This window comes from Moschus berezovskii, chromosome 8, assembly GCF_049115385.1.
Source record: "Moschus berezovskii isolate FMDL1 chromosome 8, NW_MosBer_1.0, whole genome shotgun sequence".
In the NCBI taxonomy this organism is placed as follows: domain Eukaryota; kingdom Metazoa; phylum Chordata; class Mammalia; order Artiodactyla; family Moschidae; genus Moschus; species Moschus berezovskii.
In genome coordinates this window covers 1,852,865-1,875,978 of record NC_142467.1, presented here as the reverse complement: position 1 = coordinate 1,875,978, position 23,114 = coordinate 1,852,865, and the positions used below count along the sequence as shown (strand labels likewise).

The window sequence follows — 23,114 nt, the reverse complement described above, 5'->3', positions numbered from 1 at the left end:
TACTGGTTGGGGCATAGGCCTGGATTCCTGTAATATTGAATGGTTTGCCTTGGAAACGAACAGAAATCATTCTGTCGTTTTTAAGATTGCATCCAAGTACTGCATTTCAGACTCTTTTGTTGACCATGATGGCTATTCCATTTCTTCTAAGGGATTCCTGCCCACAGTATAGATATAATGGTCATCCGAGTTAAATTCACCCATTCCAGTCCATTTTAATTCACTGATTCCTAGAATGTCTATGTTCACTCTTGCCATCTCCTGTTTGACCACTTCCGATTTGCCTTGATTCATGGACCTAACATTCCAGGTTCCTATGCAATATTGCTCTTTACAGCACTGGACCTTGCTTCTATCACTGGTCTCATCCACAACTGGGTATTGGTTTTGCTTTTGCTCCATCGCTTCATTCCTTCTATAGTTATTTCTCCACTGAGCTCCAGTAGCATACTGGGCACCTAGCGACCTGGGGAATTCCTCATTCAGTATCCTATCATTGTGCCCTTTGACACTGTTCATGGGGTTCTCAAGGCAAGTATACTGAAGTGGTTTGCCATTCCCTTCTCCAGTGGACCACATTCGGCTGTGGTCCATGTGATCAGATCGGCTAGTTTCCTGTGATTATGATTTCAGTGTGTCTGCCCTCTGATGCCCCCTCGCAATACCTACCATCTTATTCGGGTTTCTCACCTTGGGCGTGGGGTATCTCTTCACAGCTGCTCCCAGAAAGCGCAGCCACTGCACCTTACCTTGGATGAGGGGTATCTCCTCAAAGCCGCCCCTCCTGACCTTAAACGTGGATTAGCTCCTCTCGGCCCTCCTGCGCCCGCGCAGCCACCGCCTATTGGACGTGGGGTAGCTCCTCTCGGCTGCCAGCCCTGGTCTCAGGCGTGGGGTGGCTCCTCACGTCCGCGCCTCTTTCCGTGGTCGGTTGCGCTGGGGCCGGCATCCCCTGCGTCTGCGCCGCTGGGGCTGGCGTCTCTCGACAGTATATTAAAAAGCAGAGACATTACTTCGCCAACAAAGGTCCATCTAGTCAAAGCTATGGTATAGTCATGTATGGATGTGAGAGTCGGACTATAAAGAAAGCTGAGTGCTAAAGAATTGATGCTTCTGAACTGTGGTGTTGGAGAAGACCCTTGAGAGTCCCTTGGACTGCAAGGAGATCCAACCAGTCCATCCTAAAGGAAATCAGTCCTGAATATTCATTGGAAGGACTGATGCTAAAGGTGAGACTTCAGTACTTTGGCCACCTGATCCGAAGAGCTAACTCATTAGAAAAGACCATGATGCTTAGAAAGATTGAGGGCAGGAGGAGAAGGGGACGACAGAGGATGAGATGGTTGGATCACATCACCGACTCAATGGACATGGGTTTGGGTGGACTCCGGGAGTTGGTGATGGGCAGGGAGGCCTGGCATGCTGCAGTTCATGGGGTTGCAAAGAGTCGGACATGACTGAGTGACTGAACTGAACTGAATAAAGTGCTTTCCCAAAACATTGCCATGATCAGCATTAATGATAATTATGAAAAATGCACTCAATAACTTATCCAGTTGTAGCCTAGCCTGTCTAACATTCCTGGGCATGGACATGAGAATTTCCACTTCACAGAAAAATTGTTGGGCTTATGTTCTGCACAAAAAGGGACCAAGAATCACAGAAAAATAAATTCATTGACATTTGATGTCCTTACATTTGCAATATGAGAATTAAATAGGTGCTCTGTTTAAAACTTCTCTTTAATAAACTGCCCACTACTGTGGAGTCCAGATGGTGGCCTAGTGTGTCAATGTAAAGAATGCTTTAAATTCCACACATAAGGGATGTGTTATGGACAGTTCGGGTGGGACATAGTGTCTCTTTCACAACAGGGACAGAAAAACAAATCGTATTTGAGAGTAAGATTCAGTGTATAGAAAGGTTAGTGCTTCCTTAGGAGCAGAGCTGTTTGACAAAGAGAAGATGCCAGAAGAGTTTCTGTTCCTTCGGAGGAGACGTCTTCATTCTCGCTCAAGAGAGAAAGAAAAGAGAAGTAACTGTGATGCTTTTGAGTGTTTACTGCTGAAACTGCTGAAAAAGCGCTCGTAGTCTTATTAATGACATAAGAACAGGCTCAGTTTCATATTGCAAGGAAGGAATGAACACTTATTGATGTTTAAGATCTATCAGGACTTGCAGGTAAATTGAGACTCTTGACAGACGACCTTGAAACAGAGCAGTGCAACGTGATATTTCTCTACTACCAGAAAGAAAAGACAGTTTGACAGCTGAGAAATGGTGACTAGATCTTGAAGTCATTTTTTTTCCTCTTAAAGGAATCTGAAATACAAACATTTGGACAGAGGTCACATCTTGGTTAGGATCTTCAAGCGTTTAAGGTAATATTAAGACTGAACAGTGACTTATCATCATTAAGTTTCTGAGGGAAAACAAGTGATATGATTCAGTGAGAATTAAATTTAGAGCACAGTTTAACACTGCCTCATCACTTCACAAGGACAGACATTTATTCAGTTGGACTTTATTGCATATATAATATTGATAGGAAATACAGGTGAACTTAAACTCTTGGATGTAAATGCATGGTAACAGTAGCATGTTCATTTCTCCAGCTAATTCTCTTTGGGGCAATAAATATGACACAAATTAAACAATGGTGCATTTTATTAGCACATTCAAGACTTTTTATAATCTGAATTATTTTTTCTTATAAAACCGTTTTAAAAGAATGAAAATCACTTTTCACATTAATGATTGATTTAATAGCTAATGGATAATCAATGACACAAGATTATTTTTCTGAAAACCTAGAAATAAAGCAGGAAGTGAAACTGAAGGGAAACAAAATAATGAAATTCTAGGATCTATCACTCTCACCAAGATACAAACATTTAACAAGAATCAGGTTACCAGCAGTAATGTTACTGTTATTCTCATTTACCAAATATGACTGTTAACACTACAGACTTTTTTCAGTTTCTTTCTAACCTAAGTCTGTGAAATATAAATGAAGAAAAATATCTTAAAATTATTTATTATCTTATTGAAGGGAAGCATTTGCTGACACCATTTCTAAAATGGACACCCTTTCTGCAGCATAAGCTATATTTCTAAATTTTACCTTATGATGTGTAAACATAACAGACTTGGTGAAAAGACAGAATACAAAATGGGAACTCAGATTTTAAGGTATGCTCTTTTTTATATTTTCCTTCAATCACATAGCTGATATGAGGCCGTAATGTCCCCCTAACCAATGAAAACAGAGATGGAAGGATTTTCATAAATGTCTTCTCCCTGGAACTGATCAAATGTGTTCGTCTCTACTTCACCCTAATTATCTTCAATAAACTCCTCTGCGTTTGGTCTGGAAGTTTTTGTTTCTTTCTTTCTGTATCTCCCAGGTACTCTCTCTTAATTGCTTCCACATTGTAAAGGATGTGAATATCGTCATGACAACTAAGAGGAAAGTTTGCCACCAGAAGTTATTCAGAATACAATGAAATACTGTCAGGCTTTCCAGTGTTGGCTGAAATTATAAAAATGTGCTCTGTGCCTCCCACCTCAATCAACATCAAAGTATTTTGGACTAATTTGTCTGCTTACATCAGGAAAAAGAAGTGTTTGCTTTTATTTTTTGTGTGGGCTTAGTTGAATACATTTTATAGTAGTGGTACATTGAAAGAAAGAATGCTTAAAAGCTAATTACTTTTCATGGATGGGGAAAGCAGTGAATTTTCAGTGGGAGAAGCAGGTAGCCCGTCTTAAAGAACATGTAGCTTCAAAAAGGAACACCACATTAAGCGCAAATGGGCAAGGCTTAGAACTATAGGGTCTGGGGTACTTTTGGGTGACAGAACTGTGAAGCAAAGCGTTCAGGGGATAATTATGAAGTTAGTGGTTGCTTTCGAGGGATGGGACAGATGATGCTGGGACAACTCGTGTGGAGAGGGTTTTGTGGTGACCCGTGAGGGGGTCACAAGGATGTTAGCCTCGTAATAATTCATTAAGTTGCACATTTATTTAGTTTTCTGTGTTTCATTTTACAATAAGTAGTTAAAATTTTTTAAGAATATATAGCTTTAGCTTATGAGCATAACTCTGTAAACTATAATCTGGGGGCATAGTTTCTTGGACTTTAAGCAATGCCTTTCCCTTTATTTGTCTCAATAGTGTACAGAAAGGCTTAGGGACCCAAGAGACAGGTCAAGAAGAAATGCCAGCAAGCAGGGAAAAACCAAATACTTGAAAATAAAATTTTACTTTAAAATTCCCTTTAAATACTTATTGTTCAGGGTAATAATGGTATTTTTCCAAAAGGCTACATGCTGAAGCACTTATAAACACAATAATATCTGGGAGTTGCCTCAGAAATAACCCAGTGGAGGGTGAGATTTGTGGAAGGCGGGATTACAGGTGAAACCAGGGTGCCCACACGCTGATGGCCGTCGGAGCCGTGGGACTGGTGTACAGGAGGTCACTGCTCAACACGGCCTACTTCTGTGTATGCTTGAACACTTTCATAGTAAAAAAGTCTTACAAGTAAAACATATTCTAAAGCAAAAAAGAGTACACGTATTTTATGAAATGCCTTAGCATACTGTCTTTATGAGGTTTGTAGCATTCCAATCAATGTATGTACCTGAATATGACTATTTGTAAAATCTTTAACAGAACTATCTTAGAGATGAGCCCTTCATTTGGGGCTAGTTCAATTACGAATTAATAGCTTAAAATAATTACAATCGCAAGGTCTTGTAACTGAAATAAGACAAATCTAGGTGTGTAAGCAAGTGGGGTTTGCTGCTCTGGCCTCAGAGAATCTCTCATTATCTCTCACTCACAGTGAGGACAGGAAGGGAGACTTGAGCAAAGTGGACTCTGAACAGTCACAATGGAGCAGAAAACTGAATTTATTCCTTACACAACTCAGGGAAAAGTGCTAGAGGACAACGATGGTTTCTAAGGAAGCAATGGAATTCTTTTTTTTTCCTCAAAGATACCAACCTGTTCTCTGGAAAGTAAAGTAGTTTGTTTTCTCTTACACATTGTCATTTATTTAAAGTAAAATGTTAAAGCTATAAATAAATTTGTTATAACTTACAATCCCAAATTCTTCCCATTAGAATTTTATTCATTCCTAAGCTAACAACTTACCAGTGTAAGAAAAAAATATCTTCTCCTGGATCAAAATCGTGCTCATAATCAGCTTATTTAGCTGCTTTCCTACTTACACTGATCTTCTCTAAGATCAGTGTCCTCTAAATGACAGAAAAACAGTTCACTCAGACCAGTTCTTAAAGAGGAAATTCTTTTTCTGATGAAAAAGCCCTTTACTTAAAGTATCTTCCCCAAATGTATAAGAAACATATACAAGTCCCAGCAAACAAACAAAAAAACCTACTCTTTTTGTTTGGAAAGCAGCCATGAAATTAAAAGACGATTATTCCTTGGAAGGAAAGTTATGACCAACCTAGATAGCATATTAAAAAGCAGAGATATTACTTTGCCAACAAAGGTTCGTCTAGTCAAGGCTATGGTTTTTCCAGTGGTTGTGTATGGATGTGAGAGTTGGACTGTGAAGAAAGCTGATCGTCGAAGAATTGATGCTTTTTTGTGTGTGTGGTATTTCCCAATGTATTCCTTTTTTAAAAAACTTATTTATTTTAATTGGAGCCTAATTACTTTACATTATTGTATTGGTCTTGCCATACATTGACATGAATCCGCCCCGGGTATACATGTGTTCCCCATCCTGAACCCCCCTCCCACCTCCCTCCCCATTCCATCCCTCTGGGTCATCCCCATGCACCAGCCCCAGGCATCCTGTATCATGCATCGAACCTGGACTGGCGATTGGTTTCACATATAATAATATACATGTTTAAGTGCCATTCTCCCAAATCATCCCACCCTCGCCCTCTCCCATAGAGTCCAAAAGACTGTTTTATACACCTGTGTCTCTTTTGCTGTCTCGCATACAGGGTTATCGTTACGATTTTTCTTAATTCCATATATATGCGTTACTAGAGAGTCATTATTTTTTTACCTTATAACTATTAAGCAACCTATGAGGATTTCTTGAAGACCATGCAAATATCCTACTCCCCTTCAAAATTACCCCTATGTTCAGCATCTATTGGTGACTCTATCCTGGGACAATCTTTGGGAATTAGTATTTATCCAGCTTCAGTTCCCCTCCATGTTTGAACACATGTATTTCTATCTTATAATTGGTCTATAATTCATCACTGTACTCAATTATTTTGGCACGAAAATTGTACCACCTTCAAGCTGATCTCTATTATTTCTTAAATCACTTCCTTTGCTTCTGGCATGACAAAATATTACAGGTTCATCTTGCTCCTATTCTGCTTCTGTCCTGTAAACAGCGCTTTCTCTAGGAAGCCCCTGACCCTTACATTAAGGGATGTTAGTGCTGAGAGCTTCTGCCCGCTTCAGTGGGGTCACGGTTTGCGTGTGAAACACAATTATTCGTCTGCGGCAGGTGGTTCTCCACCTTTGCATCTTGGTGAGGTAATTTTATTCCCATTTGTAGCACACTAGTGTGCTTCCAAACGTCAACCCTGTGCGAACAGGCCTAATGAGAGACGTGCACCTCCTTTCTTCTCTCTGCTACCCGACTTACTGTCCCCGCTGTAAGGAACCAGGTTCGCCGTTCTCTGGTTCATCCTCCTGCTTTAGTTTGCGAGAGCTGCCATAACAAGACACCACGGGCTGTTTGGCTTAAGTTACAGGAATTTCTTTTCTCACAGTTCTGGAGGGTGGCAGTCCAAGACCAAGGAGCCAGCGATGCTGCTTTCCTCTGAGGCCTCCAGGCTTGGCTGCTGTTTGCTGCTGCTCTGTACAGACAACTGGAGCTCCTGGTGTCTCTGCATATCCTAAGACCTTCCTTTTAAGGACACCAGTCAGACCCTGTTATTTGCTGTTGTTGTTTAGTTGCTAAGTCTTATCTGACTCTTTGTGACCCAATGCTCTGTAGCCCTCCAGGCTCCTCCGTCCATGGACTCTCCAGGCAAGAACACTGGAGCGGGCTGCCATTTCCTCCTCCAGGGATCTTCCTGACCCAGGATCGCACCCACGTCTCCTGCATTAGCAGGCAGATTCTTTACCACTGAGCTACCAGAGAAGCCCAGCTGGTACTTTACATCAACCCTAAGAAATTCTTACATCTTACAGCAAATGACAAGAATGTCAGCAAAACGCAAAGGGAGTCTCACAACTCCAAACACGGGGCTGGAACCCTGGCTCCCTTCTGGGCAGCACTTACTGCACCCTAGTTTATAGCCGTTCATCCACCGAAAGGCTGCTGCTGCTCTATCTCAGTGCAGCACCAGCCCAGAACTCCCCGCAACGAGGAAAGCGTGGGTGACGGGTTTTCATTTTTTGACCTCACCATATTGTGATGGATATTATAAACAGTGCATTTCTACTAATCTGAAAATCAGTGGTATTTATTCTTAGTCAGATGGTTCAGCTCTGATGGCTATTCTGCAAGCCATGTGATATTAGTGTTTTTGATAGTGAAGTGCTCAATCAGGAGTGGTGTGCAGGTCCTTTGATTTTAGGTCAATCTGTATACCAAAAACATTTCCCCCACTAAAGCACCGCCATTTATCTGAATGGATTTATAAATCCACTCCGGGTTAGGGTTCACCCTAGTGGTCTCATTTTAACTTAATTACCTCCTTAAAGGTCTTATCTCCAAATACAGTTACATTCTTAGACACTGGGGGTTAGTACTGCAGCATGTGAATTTTAAGGGGACACAATTCAATCAATAATACATACCTACACAAAGAGTCGGACACGACTGAGTGACTGAACTGAACTGAACTGATGCTTATTTTTGTGGAGATAAGTAGATACATAAATGCTTTCTTATTTGCCTTGTTTTCTACACAAATGGTAGCACAGTGTTTATATTTCTTTGTACTTTTCTGGCTTATTTTTTTTCAAAGGCATTTTGCTAAATACAGTTTTGAATTTTAGTATCCCTGGAGAAGGGAATGGCTACCCACTGCAGTATTCTTGCCTGGAGAACTCCATGGACAGAGAAGCCTGGTGGGCTACAGTCCATGGGGACACAAAGAGTTGGACACAACTGAGTGACTAACACACACACACACACACACATCCATTATGTACCATCTGCTGTGTATTTCCAAAGACTTTCAAGATTCAAGAATTTTTACCATGAGTAATGACTGCATGGGTCTTAGCCTCATAGAAATGATGTTTGGACTAGACACTGAGGAGTCATTTTGGATTTCTGGCTTACCAAGGGGTCCTGAAAAATAGTAATTTCTAGGTATAGTAACTTAATCCATTGAAGTGGATATGAAATAATTAAATAGCAAAAATTCACATGACTAGCTAGGAGGCCGGAGAAGGCAGTGGCAAGCCACTCCAGTACTATTGCCTAGAAAATCCCATGGATGGAGGAGCCTGGTAGGCTGCAGTCCGTGGGGTCGCTAAGGGTCGGACACGACTGAGTGACTTCACTTTCACTTTTCACTTTCCATTTTCACACATTGGAGAAGGAAATGGCAACCCACTCCAGTGTTCTTGCCTGGAGAATCCCAGGGACGGGGGAGCCTGGTGGGCTTCCGTCTATGAGGTCACACAGAGTCGGACACGACTGAAGTGACTTGGCAGCAGCTAGGAGGCATTTGATGTGTGAGATAAGAAACTAACTCCTGACCAGAATAACAATTTTTTTAAAGTATGAATTAATATTTTCTCCAGAAAGGCAGGGTAGTCTGAATAATCCTTCTCACTATCGCAGCAAGCAAACAGAAAAAGCATAGAAATATAAAAGATATCTCTCAAATGCCTCTCCTTCAATCCTAATACCTAAAAGCAACTGCACCGTAGATTACGTTGTTGTGCTTTAGTTGATAAATCTTAGCCGACTCTTTGTGACCCCCCTGGACTGCAGCACGCCAGGCTCTTCAGACCTCCACAATCTCCCAGGGTTTGCTCAAGTTTATGTCCACTGAGTCAGTGTTGTTATCCAACCATCTCATCCTCTGTCATCCCCTTCTCTTCTTGACTGCAATCCTTCCCAGCATCAGTCTTTTCCAATGAGTCGGCTCTTCGCATCAGGTGGCCAAAGTATTGGAGATTCAGCTTCAGCATCAGTCCCTCCAATGAATATTCAGGGTTAATTTCCTTTAGGGCTACAGTCCATGGGGTTGCAGGAGTCAGAGACGACTTAGTGACTAAACCAACATTTGCCACAAAGTGATGGAACCGGATGCCATGATCTTGCTTTTTTGAATCTTGAGTTTTAAGCCAGTTTTTTCCCTCTCCTCTCGCACTTTCATCAAGAGGCTCACTAGTTCCTCTTTGCTTCCTGCCGTTCGAATGGTATCATCTGCACATCTGGGGCTGTTGATATTTCTCCCCAGCAACATGGATTCCAGCTTGTGCCTCATGCAGCCCAGCATTTAGTATGACACAGTGCACAGAAGCTAAATAAGCAGGGTGAAAATACACAGCCCTGACACCCTCCTTTACCAATGTGGAACCAGCCTGTTCTGCTTGTTCCACGTCCAGTTCTAGCTGGTGCTTCTGGACTGTATACAGATTTCTCAGGAGACAGGTAAGGTGGCCTGGTATTCCCATTTCTTTGAGAATTTTCCACAGTTTATGGTGATCCACACAGTCAGAAATTTTAGCATAGTCAATGAGGCAGATGTAGATGTTTTTCTGGAATTCTCTTGCTTTTCTTATGATCCAACAGATGTTGGCAATTTGACCTCTGGTTCTTCTTCTTTTTGTAAATCCAGCTTGAACATCTGAGAATTCTTGGTTCCCATACGGTTGAAGCCTAGCTTTAAGGATTTTGTGCAATATTTTGCTAGAATGTGTAATGACCACAATTGTGCAGTAGTTTGAGCATTCTTTGGCCTGGCTTTTCTCTGGGATTGGAATGAAAAACCACCTTTTCCAGTCCTGTGGCCACTGCTGAGTTTTCCTAATTTGCTGGCATATAGAATGCAGCACCTTCATAGCATCATCTTTCAGGATTTGAAATAGCTCAACTGGAATTCCGTCACCTCCACTGGCTTTGTTAGCAGTGATGCTTTCTAAGGCCCACTTGACTTCACATTCCAGGATGTCTGGCTCTAGGTTGGTGATCACACCATCACGATTATCTTGGTCATGAAGATCTTTTTTGTACAGTTCTTCTGCATATTCTTGCCACCTCTTTCTAATATCTTCTGCTTCTGTTAGGTCCATACAATTTCTGTCCTTTATCAAGCCTATCTTTGCATGAAATGTTCCCTTGGTATCTCTAATTTTCTTGAAGAGATCTCTAGTCTTTCCCATTCTATTGTTTTCCTCTATTTGTTTGCATTGATTGCTGAGGAAGGCTTTCTTATCTCTCCTTGCTTTTCTCTGGAAATCTGCATTCAGTTGGATATATCTTTCCTTTTCTCCTTTGCCTTTAGTTTCTCTTTTCTCAGCTATTTGTAAGGTCTCCTCAGACAACCATTTTGCCTTTTTGCATTTATTTTTCTTGGGGATGATTTTGGTCAGCACCTCCTGTACAATGTTACAAACCTCCATCCATAGATCCTCAGACAATTCTGTCCACCAGATCTAATCCCCTGAATCTATTTGCCACCTTCACTGTATAATCATAAGAGGTTTGATTTAGGTCATACCTGAATGGTTGAGTGGTTTTCCCCACTTTCTTCAATTAAAGCCTGAATTTGGCAATAAGGAGTTCATGATCTAAGCCACAGCCAGCTCCTGGTCTTGTTTTTGCTAACTGTATAGAGCTTCTCCATCTTTGGCTGCAAAGAATATAATCAATCTGATTTTGGTATTGACCATCTGGGGATGTCCGTGTGTAGAGTCTTCTCTTGTGTGGTTGGAAGAGGGTGTTTGCCATGACCATTGCGTTCTCTTGGCAAAACATTGTTAGCCTTTGCCCTGCTTCATTCCGTACTCCAAGGCCATACTTGCCTATTACTCAAGGCATATCTTGCCTTCCTACTTTTGCATTCCAATTCCCTACAATGATAAGTACACCTTTTTCGGTGTACTTATTTCTCAAAGGTGCTAATTCTAGAAGCAGATTAGGTTTGGTCTGTACAATAGCAAATTAGGAACTCTGGTGACTAATTCAACAGACATAAACTTGCTCAAGACTCCATAGCTGAAGCCTGAATATACCTTATTGAAACAGAGACCGAATTTCTTGACAGAAATTGTCTAACTGTGAAAGGTTTGCCCAGGTTTTGGAATCAGACATCTACATTTCTGTCAAGTGTCTCTTGCCATCCTGTCAAATCACTTTTTCATGTTTGAAGAATCTGCCACTGTATGTATAGGTCAAGTGGAAGTCAGGATCTAGATTCCCGTGATGGAAGAAAAAAAAAAGAAGCTGGTTTACTGTTACTGACTGAATTGTGTGCCTACAGAATTCATGTGCTGACATCCTAACTCCAGTGTGACTGTAACTGGAGATACGGTCTTTAGGAGGTAATTAAGGTTAAGGGTAGGGCTCTAATTTAATAAGACTAGTGGCGTTATGAGAGGAGGAGGATAGAGAGTGGCAGGGGAGGGAGAAAGAGAAAGAGAAATCTTTGTTGGCACACAAAGAAAAGGTAGTGTAAGGATACCCTGAGTTTCAGGCCATCTGCAAGCCAAAGAGCGGGCACTCACAGAAGCTGACTCGGCCAAATCTCGATTGTCAACTGACAGTCACTGAACTAACAGAAGTAGACTTCTGTTTTCTGTTGTTTAAGCCACTCAGCCTGCGGAAGTTTGTTACGCAGCTGAGCTGACTGATACACTTGCCCAGACCCAAGCAGATGCTTTCCTTCCTTAGATACTCTCCTTCTGGAGCCAAGAATCCAGAAAAGGTCCAGATGCAGAGAGCTTATGTTGAGGGTGAAAGCAGCAGTTACAGAATCCTAACCAGACCCTTCCTTTAGCATTTAAAAAATCGTTGAGTACATGTATTACATAAACATGACTTTAGATAATTGCAGAAATATAATTATACAGGTATGGTGTGTCTTTTTAGGCTCTTTTCTTTGCCTCTTCTGCTTGATCCCATTAACTCTCATCCAGCACACCCTCCCAGCCTTCTCCTTCTCAGCCAGTCACTTCTGGTACAAGCACTTTTCTGCAACTTGCTTTTCTCATTCAGCAATTGCTCATGAAAATCTATCCATGGTACCAGGGAGAGCATTATTCATCTTAATCAGTGGCTGCATTATATTCAATTAATTCCATCATAATTTATTCAGCCATTCTCCTTGATGGCCATTCGCTGTCTCTGTATCTTTTTCTATTATGAACAAGTGGCATGACTTGGGCTGAGCTTGAGAATCTCCTAACCTCCCCTTTGACCCTCTGCTTAGTTCTGAGCCTATTTCTCTGCACAATATTGTACTTTTATGAAAGGGGAAACACACACACACACATATATATAAAATTTCTGGAAAGATACACACACATGTTGTGAGGTCTTTGATATTATTTCAATGAACTACCCTTTTACTTTATGTTAACCAGAATCAGAATTACTGTGTTTGCAACCCAGAACCCTGAGTGGTACACCAGGGTTCCCATCTTAGCTTCTACAGTTTTTAACTGGGTGTCTTCTCTGAGCCCACACTTCCTGGTGGAATTATAAGAAATTGGAAAATATATACAATGTGTTTGGCTCAGTGCTTGACATATGCTGCTGCTACTGCTGCTAAGTCACTTCAGTCGTGTCCAACTCTGTGCGACCCCATAGATGGCAGCCCACCAGGCTCCCCTGTCCCTGGGATTCTCCAGGCAAGAACACTGGAGTGGGTTGCCATTTCCTTCTCCAATGCATGAAAGTGAAAAGTGAAAGTGAAGTCACTCAGTCGTGTCCGACTTAGCGACCCCATGGACTGTAGCCCACCAGGCTCCTCTGTCCATGGGATTTTCCAGGCAAGAGTACTGGAGTGGGTTGCCATTGCCTCCTCCTGACATATGCTAGGTTCCCAATATATGGTGACAAGAATCATCATTAATAACAGTAGTTACTGATAACAGTTAAAGGACGTGGATGAGGATCAGTGGAAGACATGAAAGAAGATGAGCATCCAAATGGGACCAGGCTCAAGACATAGATCATCTATCCTTGGATGAGAAAGATTTGGGGTTACTGACAGGACCAAGTAGTATTTGCATGCCTAATTAATTATTTATGACCCCGTATTTCCACTCCCCAATGTGGATCCAGGCATTCTTATTCTGCCCCTTTCCACTGTCACCACAAAATCTCACATCACAAGGATCCCTTGTGATATTAACACAAATACTGAAAGGAGAGAAGTAGTAGCAGCACCTGATCACAAGAATTGGCCCAGAACAGGCAAAGCGAGGAGATAGCGCCTCCTACCCCAGAGCCTGCCCTTCCCAAGTGCCACACTGAAAGGACCGTTTGATGCACTCCAAAAATGTATATATCCCTTTGAGTTTGCCTTTACCACACAAGGGTATGGTCACAGCAGTTATTCCAGTGTAAGGAATGTCTACATTTAGGTGCCGATATTTTAAGTGGGTCATGAAATTGAATCTCCCTTCAGTAGTGAGCATCTGTTGACAGGGATGGCAGAGCTTCGAGTGAGTGCAGTTAGGAAGGAGGGAAGAAGCCTTCTGTCTTCAGATGCATATTCATGGGGGACTCATAAAGCTCTTTGAGAAAAGCCTCATTTCTATATTTGACTCTTGATAGTTAAAGCAACTGACTGGAAGGGAACCACGAGCTTCACACTTTTGTTGTTAACCTAGTACTGTTAACACGTGGCAACTAATGTGTTTACCGTGTTGTTCAGCATGCATTTTCAGTTTCTTTTTACAATTATGAGATAAATTTATTTCCACTGAAAATTATCTACCACCCTATTTTGACCAGATGATTTCCCTTTATTAAGTTTTCAGTTTTTTTTTATATAGTTGGTATTTTCCATTAACTGTCTTTACAATTTTTTAGTAAATTTTTCTCAGTTTTTAACTAGTTTACCTATGGTAATTAATTCATGCTCACAGCTAAAACTTTAAAGAATATGAATGCGTGTACTCTGAAAAGCACAAATATACCTCTCGCCACAGTTTATCTCCTAGAGGTAGTCACTGTTCACAATCTCTTGTGTATCCTTCCAGAAATAATTATATTTAGATATGTATTTCCCTTTAAAAAGGTATATATATGATCCAGTATATAACTAGAATTAGTTTTTACTTAACACTTATCTTGAATACTTTTCTATGTCTTGAGTATCTACTTCTTATCTATCCATGCTAATTATGAGATTTCTATAAAATATTTAAATATATGTATATTTGTGTACACGTATATTTGTATACATGTTATTTTAATAGCTGATCAATACTGTATTGCACTGGATCTACTATAATTTTCAGTATTCAATTTATCAACATTTATTTAGAAGTTCTTTGGTAGATTACTGTTTTATTGAAGTACATTTGAATTAAAGTGTTAATTTCTGGTGTCAGTTCAGTTCAGTTCAGTCGCGCCTGACTCTTTGCAACCCCATGAATCACAGCACGCCAGGCCTCCCTGTCCATCACCAATTCCCGGAGTTCACTCAAACTCACCTCCATCGAGTCGGTGATGCCATCCAGCCATCTCATTCTCTGTCGTCCCCTTCTCCTCCTGCCCCCAATCCCTCCTAGCATCAGAGTCTTTTCCAGTGAGTTAACTCGTCACATGAGGTGGCCAAAGTATTGCAGTTTCAGCTTTAGCATCAGTCCTTCCAATGAACACCCAGGACTGGTCTCCTTTAGGATGGACTGGTTGGATCTCCTTGCAGTCCAAGGGACTCTCAAGAGTCTTCTCCAGCACCACAGTTCAAAAGCATCAATTCTTTGGCACTCAGCTTTCTTCCCAGTCCAACTCTCACATCCATACATGACCACTGGAAAAACCATAGCCTTGACTAGACTCTTCACTTTCTGCCATAAGGGTGGTGTCATCTGCATATCTGTTATTGATATTTCTTCCGGCAATCTTGATTCCAGCCTGTGCTTCTTCCAGCCCATCGTTCTTCATGATGTACTCTGCATATAGAGCAATTCATATATACATATCTTTATAAAATCTTAAGTATTACATATATATTCAGTTATATATAATTCAGCTATATATAATCTTGCCAGCTTCTTTTCCATTATAGTTTAAGTATTGAATATAGTTCCCTGTGCCATACAGTAGGACTTTGTGTTTTTATATATAGCAGCTTATATCTACTAATCCAAAACACTTAATTTATCCCTCCCTGACCTTTCTTTTTCTGTAACAATGAGTTTGTTTTCCATGTCTGTGAGTCTATTCATGCTTTGTAAACAAGTTTATTTGCATCATTTTTTAGATTTCACAAATAAGAGATACCATATTTGCCTTTCCCTGTCTGACTTACTTTACTGAGTATGATAATCTCCAGGTCTATCCATGTTGTTACAAACGGCATTACTTCATTCTTCTTTTCAGAGTAACAGATACCTTCATCCATTCACCTGTTGACAGACATTTAGACTGCTTCCGTATCTTGGCTATTGTAAACAGTGTGGCTATGGACACTGGAGTGCATGTATCTTTTCAAATTAATTTTCTCCAGATATATGCCCAGGAGTGGGATTGTTAGATTATATGGTAACTCTATTTTTTTTTAAGTTTTAAAAACATTTTTATTTTTTTGAGGAACCCCCATACTATTTTCCATAGCGGCTACACCAATTTATACTCCCACCAACAGTGTAGGAGGCACTGCCTTTTCTCCACACTCTCTCCAGCTTTTATTATTTGTAGACTTTTTGATGACAGCCATTATGACTGCTGTGAGGTGGTACCTCACTGTAGTTTTGATTTGCATTTCTCTAATGCCGAGCATTTTTTCATGCATCTATTGGCCATCTGCATACCTTCTTTGAAGGAATGTCTATTTAGGTCTTTTGCCCACTTTTTGACTGGGTTTGTTTTTGAGTTGTATGAGCTGTTTGTATATGTTGGGAATTAAGCCCCTTTGGCTGCATCATTTCCAGGTATATTCTCCTAGTCTGTAGGTTTCCTTTCCATTTTATTGTTTCCTTTGCTACACAAAAGCTTATGAGTTTGATTAGATTCCATTTTATTTTTTTCAACTGCCTTGGGAGATGGACCTAAGAAAATACTCCTGCAATGTACGTCAGAGAATGTTCTGTCGGCCTTCCCTTCTATGGCATTATAGTTAAGTCTTTAAGCCACTTGAGTTTGTTTTTGTGTATGATATGAGGGAGTGTTCTAACTTCGATTTACATGTGGCTGTCTGGCTTCCCCGACACCACTTGCTAACAATATTTGTCTTTTCTCTATTGTATATTTTTGCCTCCTTTGTCAAAGATTAATTGATATTAGGTGTGTGAATTTATTTCTGGGCCATCTATTCTGTGCTATTGATCCATAAGTATGATTTTGTGCCAATATCATACTGCTTTGATTACTGTTTTTGCTAACTGTATACAGCTTCTCCATCTTTGGCTGCAAAGAATATAATCAATCTGATTTCGGTGTTGACCATCTGGGGATGTCCATGTGTAGAGTCTTCTCTTGTGTTGTTGGAAGAGGGTGTTCGCTATGACCAGTGCTTTCTCTTGACAAAACTCTATTAGCCTTTGCCCTGCTTCATTCCGTGCCCCAAGGCCAAATTTGCCTGTTACTCCAGGGGTTTCTTGACTTCCTACTTTTGCATTCCAGTCCCCTATAATGAAAAGGACATCTGTTTTGGGTGTTAGTTCGAAAAGGTCTTGTAGGTCTTCATAGAACCATTCAACTTCGGCTTCTTCAGCATTACTGGTTGGGGCATAGGCCTGGATTACTGTAATATTGAATGGTTCGCCTTGGAAACGAACAGAAATCATTCTGTCGTTTTTAAGATTGCATCCAAGTACTGCATTTCGGACTCTTTTCTTGACCATGATGGCTACTCCATTTCTTCTAAGGGATTCCTGCCCACAGTAGTAGATACAATGGTCATCTGAGTTAAATTCACCCATTCCAGTCCATTTTAGTTCACTGATTCCTAGAATGTCGACGTTCACTCTTGCCATCTCCTGTTTGACCACTTCCGATTTGCCTTGATTCATGGACCTAACAATCCAGGTTCCTATGCAATATTGATCTTTACAGCACTGGACCTTGCTTCTATCACCAGTCACATCCACAACTTGGTTTGGTTTTGCTTTGGCTCCATCCCTTCATTCCTTCTAGAGTTACTTCTCCGCTGATCTCCAGTAGCATCCTGGGCACCTACCGACCTGGGGAATTCCTCATTCAGTATCCTATCATTGTGCCCTTTGACACTGTTCATGGGGTTCTCAAGGCAAGTATACTGAAGTGGTTTGCCATTCCCTTCTCCAGTGGACCACATTCGGCTGTGGTCCATGTGATCAGATCGGCTAGTTTCCTGTGATTATGATTTCAGTTTTTCTGCCCTCTGATGCCCCCTCCCAATACCTACCGTCTTATTTGGGTTTCTCTTACCTTGGTCGTGGAAAATCTCTTCACAGCCGCTCCAGCAAAGTGCAGCCGCTGTACCTTACCTTGGACGAGGGGTATCTCCTCAAGGCCACCCCTCCTGACCTTGAAAGTGGATTAGCTCCTCTCGGCCCTCCTGCGCCCGCGCAGCCACCGCCTATTGGACGTGGGGTAGCTCCTCTTGGCCGCTGGCCCTGGCCTCAGGCGTGGGGTAGCTCCTCACCATCGCGCCTCTTTGCGTGGTCGGTTGCGCCGGGGCTGGCGTCCCTCGCGTCTGTGCCACTGGGGCCGGCGTCTCTCAGGCAGAGGCACCAGAGATCAAATTGCCAACATCCGCTGGATCATGGAGAAAGCAAGAGAGTTCCAGAAAAACATCTATTTCTGCTTCATCGACTATGCCAAAGCCTTTGACTGTGTGGATCACAATAAACTGTGGAAAATTCTGAAAGAGATGGGAATACCAGACCACCTGACCTGCCTCTTCAGAAATCTGTATGCTGGTCAGGAAACAACAGTCAGAACTGTACATGGAACAACAGACTGGTTCCAAATAGGAAAAGGAGTACGTCAAGGCAGTATATTGTCACCTTGCTTATTTAACTTATATGCAGAGTACATCATGAGGAACGCTGGGCTGGAAGAAGCACAAGCTGGAATCAAGATTGCTGGGAGAAATATCAATAACCTCAGATATGCAGATGACACTACGCTTATGGCAGAAAGTGAAGAGGAACTAAAAAGCCTCTTGATGAAAGTGAAAGAGCAGAGTAAAAAGGTTGGCTTGAAGCTCAACATTCAGAAAACAAAGATCATGGCCTCTGGTCCCATCACTTCATGGGAAATAGATGGAAAAACAGTGGAAACAGTGTCAGACTTTATTTTTGGGGGCTCCAAAATCACTGCAGATGCTGATTGCAGCCATGAAATTGAAAGATGCTTACTCCTTGGAAGGAAAGTTGTGACCAACCTAGATAGTATATTAAAAAGCAGAGACATTCCTTTGCCAACAAAGGTCCGTCTAGTCAAGGCTATGGTTTTTCCCGTGGTCATGTATGGATGTGAGAGTTGGACTGTGAAGAAAGCTGATCGCCAAAGAATTGATGCTTTTGAACTGTGGTGTTGGAGAAGACTCTTGAGAGTCCCCTGGACTGCAAGGAGATCCAACCAGTCCATTCTAAAGGAGATCAGTCCTGGGTGTTCATTGGAAGGACTGATGCTAAAGCTGAAACTCCAATACTTTGGCCACCTCATGCGACAAGTTGACTCACTGGAAAAGACTCTGATGCTGGGAAAGGTTGGGGGCGGGAGGAGAAGGGAACGACCGAGAATGAGATGGCTGGATGGCATCACCGACTCTGTGGACATGAGTTTGAGTGAACTACGGGAGTTGGTGATGGACAGGGAGGCCTGGCGTGCTGTGATTCATGGGGTCGCGGAGAGTCGGACACGACTGAGCGACTGAACTGAACTGAACTTGATTACTGTAGTTTTGTAATCTTGTCTGAAGTCTGGGAAGGTCATGCCTCCAGGGTTGTTCTTTTTCCTTAGGATTGGTTTGATGGTTCTGGGTCTTTCGTGGTTCCATATAAATTTTACAATCGTTTGTTCTAACTCTGTGAAAAATGTCATGAATAATTTGATAGGGATCGTATTAAATTTGCAGATTGCTTGGAGAGTATGGCTATTTTGACAATATTAATTCTTCCAATCCAAAGCATGGAATATGCTAGATTACTTTGAATAAAATGATGGATATCAATTAAACTATCCATCCTGTAATTGAGTAATGGCTATCAACTGACCAGAGGGGAGACTTGAAATTCGCCAGTATCCAGCCCACGCCAGCGTCTGTCCCAGTAACAATCATACTCTGCTTCTTGAGCAGTCCTCGGTAAACCAGGTAATGAAAACAAGAGCCTGCCAAGCGCCACTACTCTTGTCAGTGAAACACACTCACACTTTCGTTTATTGGTGAGAGTTTGCCATGATTTAGGAAAACTGATTATCCTGATGGCCAGTTAGATAATTTTCTTTTTGATGACAATGAATGCTTACCAGAAAGGCCGTGGATCAGTAAGGTCTCAGCTTAGCCTATGTACATTGCATAACTTTCTGTGTGATTCCCATATGAAATGCAATAATAGCAGCAAGATAATTCAAAGTGAAAAAGAGAATTCAAAAAATCTCCTACAAAATGCTCCAAATGCCTCCCACTTATCTCATTTATTTTTGTAGAGTTTTTGGGTTTTGTTGCTTTTGAGTGTTATACAATTTTTTAAAATGGAAATTGACTTCTTTTACCTTTCTGTTAATGGATAGATTTCTCATTTTTGGTTGGCATTCCCTTATTTTGTGGTACTTACTAGCATAAAACTGATAGTGAATATGAACAATTTTAAGTTTTCATCTCTTTCAGTTTCTTAATGGCGTCGATCTCATAAATAGTTTCTTTTCATTGTTTTATTGACTGCTTTTATTTATTTCTTAAGTCATCACTATTGTAGATACCCCAAGATACATGTGTTACATGAACTTATTTTCAGCTTTTCTGTTACATAAATAATTCCCAATGCAGGACATTCCTATGCCTCTTAGAATGGGCTCAGCTGTCACACATTGATGGATCAGGCATTCTCCAGCTACTTTTTTATTTTACTACCAGCTCTGAAATCAACATTATTTTCAGCTTCTTGATTCTTCCTCCATTCCTCTGTGGCAACATGTGAAAACTCTTAGGCTTCAGAAAAAATACACTATCAGAATAAAAACCAATATTTTAATTAGATTGGCTATCAGTGTTCACGGAGAAGGTAATGGCAAGCCACTCCAGTACTCTTGCCTAGAAAATCCCATGGATGGAGGCGCCTGGTAGGCTGCAGTCCGTGGGGTCGCGAAGGGTCGGACACGACTGAGCGACTTCACTTTCACTTTTCACTTTCACACATTGGAGAAGGAAATGGCAACCCACTCCAGTGTTCTTGCCTGGAGAATCCCAGGGACGGGGGAGCCTGGTGGGCTTCCGTCTGTGGGGTCACACAGAGTCGGACACGACTTAAGTGACTTAGCAGCAGCAGTAGCAGCAGCATCAGTGTTCAAGGTGTATTCTTCTTCGTGTTCTCAGTACCTTAGAACAGTGGCACTTAGTAGGCGCTTGGTAACTGCTTGTCAGGGGATTTATTTGCTTTTTTTGAACGGATCCCAACTGCTATATTTGCAACGCAAGATTATGCTTGATGATGGGCACATTTGAAGAAGAACATAGAAAAATAATGACTGATTTGTTAGGGTGAGGAGGAGTATTAGGTCCTTTGCTACTCTTTATCACTAGGTATGATTATACTACTGACTGAAGAATAAGTGTTCTGTGAGAGCTCAACTGGTGTGGGCCTGCGTCTGAATTCAGAGTTTTCTTTTCTTATACTAACAGCTTACTCCTGGGAAGACGCTTACTCCTGGGAAGAAAAGTTATGACCAACCTAGACAGCTTATTAAAAAGCAGAGACATTACTTTGCCAACAAAGGTCCAAGCTATGTTTTTTCCAGTAGTCACGTATGGATGTGAGAGTTGGACCATAAAGAAAGCTGAGCGCTGAAGAATTGATGCTTTTGAACTGTGGTGCTGGAGAAGACTCTTGAGAGTTCCTTGGACTGCAAGGAGATCCAACCAGTCCATCCTAAAGGAAATCAGTCCTGAATATTCATTGGAAGGACTGATGCTGAAGCTGAAACTCCAATACTTTGGCCACCTGATGGGAAGAACTGTCTCATTGGAAAAGACCCTGATGCTGGGAAAGATTGAGGGCAGGAGGAGAAGGGGACGACACAAGATGAGACGGTTGGATGGCACACCAACTCAATGGACATGAGTCTGAGCAAGCTCCGGGAATTGGTGACGGACAGGGAGGCCTAGCGTGCTGTAGTCCATGGGGTCGCAGAGTTGGACACGACTGAGCGACTGCATTGCACTGAACTGAACTGTACTAACAGCAGAGTGTATTGTGGTCTTCCTCTGACTTACCTCAAACACTTTTTGACACAGTAAAATTCAACTGAAAAGAGCATTAAGATCAGCATTAAGGCAAATGATTAAAAATTAAAGCCCAGATTGCTTATCCACAGTATTTAGCACCACATTTAATCCTCCTGACATCATTAGGAGGTAGGATTAGTATTGTTTCTATTTTAGAGATAAAGAATCAAAGACTCTGAGGAGTTAAATAACTTATTTGGGAATGCCCACTAGCTGGAGTGTGTCTCCCAAGTCCTTACAGCAATCACAATGGAGCCTGGATAAGCAGTTCAGAATGGGGAGCTGGCGGGTACATCTGTTTTGTTCCAACAGGATTAATGGGCTGATTGACTATTATTCTTTGTTCAAGGGTTGTCACTGTTGCCTCAGCTTTGTTTACCCAAGACTTAGATAAATCAGAATATAACTGAAGAACAAATAGGGTGGATCCATCAGGGGAATTATTTGTATGAAAGATAAAGACATAGGCTGTGGAAGGAAAAAAAAAATAGGGAAAGTAACAATAAAATCCACGTTCTCATTCTTCATAATGAAACAGTCAAGACTGCAGGTCTGATCTAAGTCTAATTACTCAGGACCAGAGAAGGCATCTGTTCAGACCCATAATAATCCCTGGGTCTGGGGCCAAAGGTGTTTCAAGCAAGATCACCAAGGGGCTATTTCTTGATGTCTCTCTGAGGCTTTGAGACCACCACTTTCTAAGCCACATAACACACCACATATGGACCAAACAGTAGCGTGTGGGATGAGAGACACTTTCCAGTACAGCCTTAACAGTCTTGGTTGCAGGAAGCCACAGCAAACAAACAAACAAAACCCCAGAAGTAACTCTCCTTATGAGCTCATGTGAAACAGCCCTCATGTCCGTCCTTGGCTCATCAGAACCTTCTTTTCCTCCCTGGCCTTTGGACTGCTCCCACAAGTCAAGCCCCACGGGCTAGGGGTCATCAGTACCAGAATTTACTAGGAGAGCTTACAAGAGAGTACAACCTTGTATCATTCGTGTTATCAAATACTGTCGTTCCAAGAAGGTGGTGAGCTCTTCAAGGGCAAAGATAATACTATTTTTGCCCCTCTAGTAGGACTCAGGACAGTGTTGGGCATAGCAGAAGCAAGTTGATAATTCCTCATTAACCTGACATGACTTTATTCGAAGAGTTTGATCTTGCTGTGAGCAACTCAAAAGATTGTACAAAGGTTGCAGAAAGTATAAATGAGAAGCACCCCTCCTTCCTGGCTGTCACCCAGGTCAGCATTGCTTGGAGAGGATTGAAACGCCTTCCGTCTCTACCTACGGTCTCCCTGGGAAGCCAAGCCGAGCCTGGAAGGCTGCTTAACAATGTTAATGTGCGTCTGTAGGCGGACAGGCAACTGGGAGGCTTGCTTTGCACCTTCCCCCACTTCCTTAGATAGAATTCTTCTGATTTTCAGAGCAAGGGAGACTCAGGGCTGAGGGCTGGAGAACAGAGAGACGTATTTACAGTGATGCAGACTCCACGCGGTGTACACATACCCTACAGGAGT

The 23,114-nt window shown here is 41.8% G+C and overlaps 1 protein-coding gene across 1 annotated transcript in view; it reads right to left on the bottom strand.

Moving 5' to 3' along the window:
- Positions 1–23,114, bottom strand: part of LOC129558805 (uncharacterized) — a 169,069-nt gene that overhangs the window by 117,676 nt on the left and 28,279 nt on the right. The window contains exons 4-5 of the mRNA XM_055430244.2: positions 15,468–17,896; positions 14,647–15,108 (exon numbers count right to left, since the gene is read on the bottom strand). Of these exons, the coding sequence (XP_055286219.2) occupies positions 17,761–17,896 (136 nt within the window). The 3' untranslated portion in view covers positions 14,647–15,108; positions 15,468–17,760. The remainder of the gene's footprint in view (positions 1–14,646; positions 15,109–15,467; positions 17,897–23,114) is intronic.